The 9,708-nt window shown below is 44.3% G+C and overlaps 1 protein-coding gene across 1 annotated transcript; it reads left to right on the forward strand.

Annotated features, from left to right (window-relative positions):
- The first annotated feature begins 945 nt into the window (after positions 1 to 945).
- On the forward strand, positions 946 to 5,726 carry LOC147980013 (uncharacterized). Its single transcript, XM_087515436.1, has 2 exons — positions 946 to 1,894; positions 5,587 to 5,726. The coding sequence occupies exons 1-2, from the start codon at positions 946 to 948 to the stop codon at positions 5,724 to 5,726; spliced, it is 1,089 nt and encodes a 362-aa protein (XP_087371562.1).
- Positions 5,727 to 9,708: the final 3,982 nt, after the last annotated feature.

Below are 9,708 nucleotides of genomic sequence, written 5' to 3' on the forward strand. Positions count from 1 at the left end.
TAGCCGATGATGAGACATCTACAGAGTGGACCCCGGTGGTTCGCCGGAGAAGGAAGACGGAGGCCGAGATCATGCAGGAATTTTGGGAGGATGCCGGGTTTCCAACCCCGGCGTCTCGGTTCTGGGAGAGACAATCGTCCTCGCCGTCGGAGACTACCTCAGGCCACGCAGGTATGGAGTTGATGTCTTGCAGGGTTCAGATCGACACCACGGAAGATGGGACGAAGGATCAGTCAAGGGATACACCACCGATTGGATCAACGACGACTACATCGCCACGCCGGAGTACTCCATCCTCGGCGTCTGGCTTGAGGGTGTCACGCGCTCCTCGGATGGGCGCATGGAGAGGCCCCCTGCCGCTGCGCCGGATCACGCCGCCGCCCGTGTTGGGCCAGTTCTTGGCTGCGGCCAAGCACGTGCCCGCAGTGGTTCGCGGTGGCTCTCCAGCGCCGGCTCTGTCGCCCAGATCGGCGAGATTGACGGAGACACGATCAATGCCTATTCAAAATGCTGTTGAGTCAACGGGTGGACCCATATTGCATGATTTTACATGGGCCTATCTACGTTAGCGTATGAAGGCCTTGTGGTCGGGCTACCCAATGGCGTCTCGGCCGCCAGTTTTGTCCAAGTCGACAGCGACCTCATCGTCAACGTCCCCCTGCCAACGACGTCTTCAACTCCTGCTGCCGGCGTAGTCCGCTCCTTCGTGGCTGTTGCAGCGTCTCCGCCACGCCCAGTAGCGACCCCGCCTAGATCAGCGGGATTAACGGAGACGCGATCGGCGCCGATTCAAAATCCTGTTGAGTCAAGGGGTGGGACCATGTTGCATGATTTTACATGGGCTTATCTACGTCGGCGTATGAAGATCTTGTGGTCGGGCTACCCAATGGCATCTCGGCCGCGAGAGGACACGAAAGATCGGACACACATACATGCAACTAGCGGATGCCAACCATGCAGTACAAGCTAATGGGTAATACAAAGGACGTGCATGTCCAACCTTCTCATATGCATGCACTACGTCCGGTGCCATTCCAGTCGACCGAGCAGCTGGGAAACACCCAGCCGTCCCACATGCATGCGCTCAGGCTGATGCCACTCCAGCCAACCAAGCACCCGGGCAGCATGCAGGTTGCACCCGCCCAGCCGACAAGCGTCCAGGTGGCGGACACGACAGTTGGTTTGGGAGGTCCGGTCCTGGGAGGCTGCGTCCCCGACCCGACCATCCCTGTTCAGGAGCTGGTGGAGCCGTGCAGAGCCGCTTCATCATCGACGACGACGACCTCTTCTACACCGACCGCTACGACACCAACATTCATGTCTTCGACGCTTGCTGTTGGAGAGGGGATTTCTACACCATCATCATCCCCTCCGTCGGCAGCCACGCACTCGCAACAACCATCGCCCGAGGTAACGCCGGTCCCTGACACGCTTCTAACAGCGGCCTCGTCGCTAGAGCCGGCGGTTGAGACTCTCGGGGAGGGGGTTGCTACTTCACCATCATCCCCTCCTTCGGCAGTAGAGCCGGCGCCACGACCACAATTGGGGTTGACTCCTACATGCCGAAGTTGTCGGCATACGGTTGCCGAAGATGGTTCTATGAACACAGATGAGGACTCCTTAGCCAAGGCTATGCGGCGTAAAGCAGCACACAACCTTGACAATCGAGGTATTATGTCGTCATCCAAATCCTTTTTAGCCTTTTCCAATACCACCATCATTTCTAAGTTGAATAATGTGGGTGTTAGTATTGGAAAGAATCAGAAGGAGATTTCTATTTCGACTAACGCTTTGAAACATTTGGAATATGATCGATTAAAAGTTACTCCACGTGTTTCTAGCAAGTCTTATGTCTCCCGTACTGATGAGGAGGAGCTGCATGCCACATCAGATGGTCAGCTACTCTCTCATTTAGTAGGGGCGGTTTCAGACGTGGGTCTAGATGAACCCGGGCTTGGTTCATTGATTGAGCTTACAACATCCAGACGTAAATCAAAGACCGCACGTTCGAAAAAAGATAGTAAGTCCCATAAGAGGGCAAAGTGTTCTAAATCTCCCATTGTTTCCTCATGAATGGAATGTTTTTTTAATAGCAGAGGTCTTTGTGACTTGGCTAAACATTTATTCATTGCAGAATGTAATAGGGAATACAATTTTGATTTTTTGGCTATCTCTGAAACGGGGAGACGTGATTTCTCAGTAAGTCTGCTTAACCGTCTTTCTGGCGGGATAGACTTTACTTGGGTTTCGCGACCGCCTAGAGGTCGTTCTGGGGGCATTTTACTTGGCGTAAATACATGAACTATGGATGTTTTGGCTAGTTCGAATGGTGAGTTTCACGTTAAACTCCATATTCGCAGCAAGGCCGACAACTTCACATGGACCCTCGTCACCGTGTATGGGGCAGCCCAGGATGAGTTCAAGGCCGATTTTCTTTGTGAATTGGTTAATCTGGCGAAAGATAATCCCTATCCCATTCTTATAGGTGGGGATTTCAACTTGCTTCGATTTCCAAATGAGAAAAGCCGCGGTAGGTTCGATAATCATTGGCCTTTCCTTTTCAATGCTGTCATCGATAGTCTAGATTTGCGAGAGGTTTCTATGATTGGAAGACAATTCACGTGGGCGAACAGTCTTCCGGAACCGACATATGAGAAACTAGATCGTGTTTTAATGGATACCGACTGGGAATCAAAATTTCCTATGGTTTATGTTTGTGCTCTACCTCGTATCGAGGCTATATCAGACCACACACCCATTCTTCTAACTACTGGGTTGCCACGACCACAACATAGACGCAAGTTCAAGTTCGAACTTGGCTGGTTGCTTCGGGATGGCTTCCATGACATGGTCAAGGAGGTGTGGGAGAAACCAGTCGTCGGGCCTACCCCAATACATAGATGGAATAACAAAATGCGTGCATTATGTAAATTCCTTAGTGGTTGGGCCAGGCATACGGTGGGTATCCTCAAAAAGGAGAAGCTTCGTCTTTCATCTATCATTGATGAATTAGAAGCTTTAGCAGAGGTTAGACCTCTATCTGAGCATGAAATCGAGATCAAGAATCATTCGAATGCACAGATAGCTAACATGCTGCGTGAAGAGGAACTCAAATGGTACCAACATTCTAACTCTCAATTTATCCTGAAAGGTGATTCGAATACTAGATATTTCCATGGAGTCGCCAATGGCAGACACCGGAAAAAACTATTCATTCCCTACAACAGGATGAGGGAGTGATTGAGGGGCATGAGCAACTTAAATCTTATATCACTAATTATTATAAAAATCTATTCGGAGCCCCAGAGGAAGGAAACTTCTTGATGGATGAGACCCGAACAGATGACATCCCTCAGGTCTCTGATGAGGAAAACAACCTTCTAACAGCCCCATACTCCGAGGAGGAAGTTAGAAAGGCAGTTTTCCTAATGGAGCATAACAAAGCCCCGGGTCCGGATGGTTTTCCCGCTGAGTTCTATCAGAAATTCTGGGAAGTCATCAAACCGGATCTCCTACTTTTGTTTACCGACCTACATGCTGGCCAACTAGAATTGTTTCGCTTAAACTTCGGTGAGATTATTTTATTACCTAAGGTTAATGAGGCTGAAAGGATACAACAATATAGACCTATTTGCCTCCTTAATGTTAGTTTTAAAATATTCACGAAGGTTGCGACTATTAGGCTGAATTCGGTTGCTGAACATGTGGTTCGGCCTTCACAGACAGCTTTTATGCAAGGCAGACACATCCTAGATGGAGTTGTTATCCTTCATGAAACAGTCCATGAATTACACCGGAAAAAGTTAAATGGGGTGGTACTCAAAATAGACTTTGAAAAGGCTTATGACAAAGTCAAGTGGCCTTTTCTTCAACAGGCTCTCAGAATGAAAGGATTTTCTGCAGAGTGGCGCGTGATGATCCATAGCTTCGTTTCTGGAGGTAGTGTTGCCATTAAGGTCAATGATGACGTTGGACACTATTTCCAAGCGAAGAAGGGATTGCGACAGGGTGACTCGATATCACCCATGCTATTCAATATAGTGGCGGATATGCTAGCGGTCATGATTGAGCGTGCCAAGGTTGATGGCCAAATTGATGCGGTAGTAAATCATCTAGTTGATGGTGGTCTCTCTATACTTCAATATGCTGATGATACGATTCTCTTCATGGATCATGACCTCGAGAAAGCAAGAAATCTGAAACTGATTTTATCAGCATTCGAGCAACTCTCGGGGTCTAAAGATCAATTTTCATAAAAGTGAATTGTTTTGCTTCGGCGAGGCTCAAGACGAGGCCCACCTGTACGCTGAACTGTTCGGATGCGGGTTGGGTCAGTTTCCGATCACATATTTGAGGATACCAATACATTATCGAAGACTCACAAATGCTGAATGGAAACACGTTGAGGAGAGACTGCAAAAAAGACTTAGCAGTTGGAAAGGTAAACTGCTGTCTCTGGGTGGAAGATTGGTCCTCATAAATTCAGTACTTAGTAATATGGTACTATATATGATTTCCTTCTTCCAGTTACCGAAAGGAGTTTTACATAGATTGGATTACTTCCGATCAAGATTTTTTTGGCAAGGAGATAGCGAGAGAAAGAAATATCGACTGGCTAAATGGAGTGTGGTTTGCCATCCCAAAGACCAAGGCGGGTTGGGCATTCATGACCTTGAGGTTAAGAATAGGGCCCTCCTCGGCAAATGGTTGTTTAAATTACTAACGGAAGATGGTGTATGGCAAACCCTTCTAAGGAGGAAATATGTGGGTTCCAAGGCGGTATACCAAGTATATTGGAAGCCTGGGGATTCCCACTTTTGGGCAGGTCTAATGGCTACGAATAAATATTTCTTCTGCTATGGGTCCTTCTCGATTAAGGACGGCTCGGAAATTAGATTCTGGGAGGACAAGTGGCTAGGAAATGCCACACTCCGGGAACAATATCCTGCTCTATACAACATTGTGCGCCACAGAGGTGATACTATCGCCACGGTAATGGAATCATTTCCGCCAAATGTGACGTTCAGAAGAGACTTAATTGGACCCAGACTCCATTCGTGGAATATCCTGCTCCAACAGTTGTCCACAGTGCAATTGTCACATGGGTCTGATGTATTCCGATGGAACCTCCATGGAAATGGACAATTCTCAATGGATTCTATGTATAGAGCGTTAATCCAGTCCGATGTGCCAGTTGTTAATAACAAGAAGATCTGGAAGATGAAGATACCTCTTAAGAATAAAATCTTTGCATTGTATCTTCGTCGCAGAGTTATTCTTACTAAAGATAACCTTATTAAGAGGAATTGGCATGGAAGCCCGCAATGTGTATTTTGTCACCATGGGGAGACAATAAAACATTTATTCTTCCAATGCAAATTGGCTCGCTCTATATGGTCAGTCATCCAAATAGCTTCTGGCTTGTATCCTTCCTATAGTGTTGCTAATGTATTTGGCAACTGGTTACATGGGCTTGATCACAGGTTTAGAACTCTTCTCAGGGTGGGAGCGCTTGCCGTTATTTGGTCGCTTTGGCTATGTAGAAATGATAAGGTTTTTAACGATAAAAGTACTTCTCTGTTGCAGGTTATCGACAGATGTACCGGGACTCTTCGTTTATGGTCCTCTTTACAACGCGTGGAGAATCAAGACTTGTTTACGGAGGTGTGTACACGATTGGAGGCTACGGCAAGGGATACTTTTACCCAACATGGGTGACAGCATGATCTAAGGATTGGCCCCCCTCCACATTAGGCGTTATACGGACTCTACATGTTTCGTTGTAATTCGCCTCTTTATTTTTATTTTATGTGAGAGGATCTTATTTGGCTGTGTGCATCTTAATTATGCAGAGGCCGGGCATAATGATTAAATCATTTAAGTAATAAAGCGCCCCTTTTCGAAAAAGACATCAAATAGGGATGTACCCTCCTCGCAGAAAAAGTAGGTATGTACCCTATACTATGGTTCACTGGTCAGAGTAATACTAGTACAGTATTGAGCAATGTCGATGTGTGCACGCAACTTTTTTTCAGAAAGAGGCGCACAGACAAGACTGTTTGATTCATACCATATGCTACCACACACAAACAATGAAATCATATATCGTTACAAGGTCTGTTTTTTTTTTGCGAGGAGTTACAAGGTCAGTTGCATCTAGTAAATGCAAATTTAAGATATGCAGCGCTATATTTGCGCTACAGAATTGTAATCTGAAATTTACTCAACTGCACAAATATGTTCCTAATTAAATGCACAAATTTACCCAACTGCAGAAATTTGTTCCTAACTAATTTGCACAAATGCGACCTGGAATGCTAACTTTATATACTGTCTAGTACTAGTACAACTCTTTACTCCTTGGATGGACCAATGAAATGAGGGGAATGAAAATTATGGGGTCTTGGGAAGGCTTTAATTTGTCCCAAGGACATAGCCAGGAGAAAATTCCAAAGGATTCAAATACGGAGTACTCCTACTTAGTACTGCATGTTCATTAACCTTAATGGCGCCACATGGTCTCGCTAACTAGAGTTGTACATGCTACAGATGACTGATAAATCAAATAAAAATATTTTTTCTGAACTGTTTATAGAGCCAGAAAGTAAATACAGCTCGCATAGTAATCTCTGAATGCATCAGAAGAACAACTCTTTATAGAGCCAGAAAGTAAATACAGCTCGCATAGTAATCTCTGAATGCATCAGAAGAACAACTCTTTATTTCATATGGAGCAGTAAAACAATTAGTAATAGGATATCAAGATATCCCTGCAAAAAGAAAAAAAATAGGGTATCAAGATAGGTATCAACTATGGGGAAATGGTAGTACTACTGTATTTCATTAGTCACACAAACCAAATTATCAAAAAATAAAATAAAATAGGTGCAGCACCAACATCGAAACTTGTTTGAAATCTCTCAGTAACCTTCCACTGAGAATCTCGATCAACATTGACTCCACAAGTACAGATGGGAAAGGAAGCTCTCCAATATTGACCGCATTCCAGATTGTATTGACGGTACAATGTCTAAATTTGGAAGACATGAATGCTAACCTTGAATGTAGGATAGCCAATAGTCGAGGCCTTGACAATCAAATCAAAGTAAATCACACAGTTGAAAAGCATGGTCACCGTAGATGGGAAACCTTTTAGACAGGCCCAAACCACAAAAAGTTTATTCCTTTGAAGGAAATAAAAGGGGCATAGATAGATCACAACCTGCAGATCTATTTTGGAGCTGCATCTTGAAACATCTAGATAAATGCGTTTAGTATGGTTCAAAGAAACAAAAGTTCAACAAGAAACTCCAAGACCATTTTATGCATGAGAACTGCGAGCAAGGGAGCACCCTTCAGTCCAACCACAAACAACGTCGAGCTAAATATTAGCTCCCGGGTCATCCAGTCGGCTACCAAGACATGCGCTCCGCCTTGGTTCTTGGTAGGTGAATGAATGAATCGGCAGCTAATTAAACCCTACAACCATCTGAGAGTGGACTGAAGAGAGCTCTCTCACACAGAAGGCCCTAACTGCCTAGCTTATGGCCTCATCTGCTTGAAAAGATAGAGTAGCAAGAGAGGAAGGGAACAAAACAGGCACAATGACGAAGCCAACTCATCTACATCTTCTCATCCAGTATGGCACAAGAGGAAGCAAGTTTGCACATCAAGACTATCGGAAGCACACCGAGTGAACTATGTTTCAGAGGAAAAATACCAGAAGATCACGCGAGGACGATGGAGTAACACACAGGCGGAAGATAAGGCAAAAGATTGAGAATAGAGAGGTTGGGAATAGGATGAGTAGTTTTCTTGTATGCTGGAAGCTGGAGAAATAGTTCGGCTCAACGTTCCGAACGGAAGAGGGGCTTTAAATAAGTATGGAGGAGAGAGAGATGACATCATTTCAACCAGCACAGCCTAATGGCCACATGTACTGCTCATGTTCAGCTTTTTTTTAAAGAAGACGTGCCGCCGGCCTCTGCATCTGAACGATGCATGCAGCCATATTATTAAAAGTCTCAAAGATCAAGCAGTTTTCAAAGTTTTACAGCTTGCAAAAGGAGTAGGACGACCAAACGATAAAAGACCTCAGGATTACAACCGGTGATATTAACAGGATTAGAGACCTAGACTCCTATCCTGTTAGGCGACCGCTATCCAAATCGGTTAAATATAACCCGTGGTACCATCTTTCATTGGTTGCACCCGGTAACCAGCGACTCCCTGGATTCCATAGGAGTGAGTAAGGACCACGTACGGATCCATGCGGTAGCTCTGAAGATAACCTGCAATAAGTTTAAAAATTGTTGCCTATTAAAGATCATATTATTCCTGCAGTTCCATATAGCCCACAATAATGCACATATTCCAACTCGAATATGAGCCGCAGTAATACGGTCTACCCCGTCTAACCATATCCCAAACAACGTTTCAATGTTAATTGGAGGGGCAATGTTGAAAGCTTTATGGATTGTTCGCCACAATAATTTAGCTAAAGGACAATCAATAAAAAGGTGTTGTATTGTTTCATTATTATCACAAAAACAACATCGTGAGCTGCCTACCCATTGCCGTTTTAACAGATTGTCTTTGGTAAAAATCACTTGTTTGTGTACGAACCACATGAAAAAATTTATACGCAAGGGAACCTTAACTTTCTAGATATTAATGGATTTCGGGAGTGGGCCAGAGTTAATTAGGTCCAAATAAAATGATTTGACAGTGAACAAACCATTTTTGATCAATCTCCAATGTAATGAATCCGGTTGGTCGGTTAATTGAACATCCATCACTCTTCGTACCAGATGTATCCATGAATTCCATCTCTCCCCAACCAAAGATCGTCTAAACTGAATATTTAAAGGGACCGATTGTAATATGGTGCCAACATAATCTTCCTTAATTACGTTGGACAATATTATATAAACTTGGATATTGAATGGCTAAAGGCGTCTCCCTCAGCCATGTATCCTCCCAAAATTGTGTTGACATCCCATTGCCAACAATGAATTTGGTTCTATGAAAGAATACAGTTTTTAATTCTCATTAGCCCTTTCCAGAAAGGCGAATCAGACGGCCTCATGTTTACTTGTGCTAAAGTTTTGGACTGTAAATATTTGTTTCGTAAAATTTGTGCCCACATCCCGTCGGTCTCTACCGAAAGCCTAAAAAGCCATTTGCTCATAAGGCATTTATTCTTGATCTCCAGGTTCTCAATACCGAGACCTCCCTGATCCTTAGGTCGACATAATATATCCCAGCGAGTTAAGCGGTGTTTCTTCTTGGCCTCATCAGACTGCCAGAAGAATCGAGATCGAAAGAAGTCTAGTCTCCTTCGTACCCCTTTAGGCACCTCAAAAAAGGATAATAGAAACATCGGCATACTCGTTAGAACTGAGTTAATGAGTACTAGTCTACCACCGTAGGACATTAACTTGCCCTTCCAACAACTAAGCTTCTTTTCAATTCGATCCTCGATGCACTTCCACTCCTTAATGGATAATTTCCGATGATGAATAGGTATGCCCAAATAGCTGAAAGGCATTGACCCTAATTCACAACTGAACAAATGTCTGTAAGTATCTTGCTCATCTTTGGCCCTACCAAAGCAAAATAACTCACTTTTGTTAAAGTTTATTTTAAGTCCCTATAATTGCTCGAAGAGACATAAAACCAATTTCATATTCCGAGCTTTTGCAACAT

The sequence above is a fragment of the Triticum urartu genome, chromosome 3A, assembly GCF_056163025.1.
Source record: "Triticum urartu cultivar PI428250 chromosome 3A, HENAU_Tu73, whole genome shotgun sequence".
Lineage (NCBI taxonomy): Eukaryota > Viridiplantae > Streptophyta > Magnoliopsida > Poales > Poaceae > Triticum > Triticum urartu.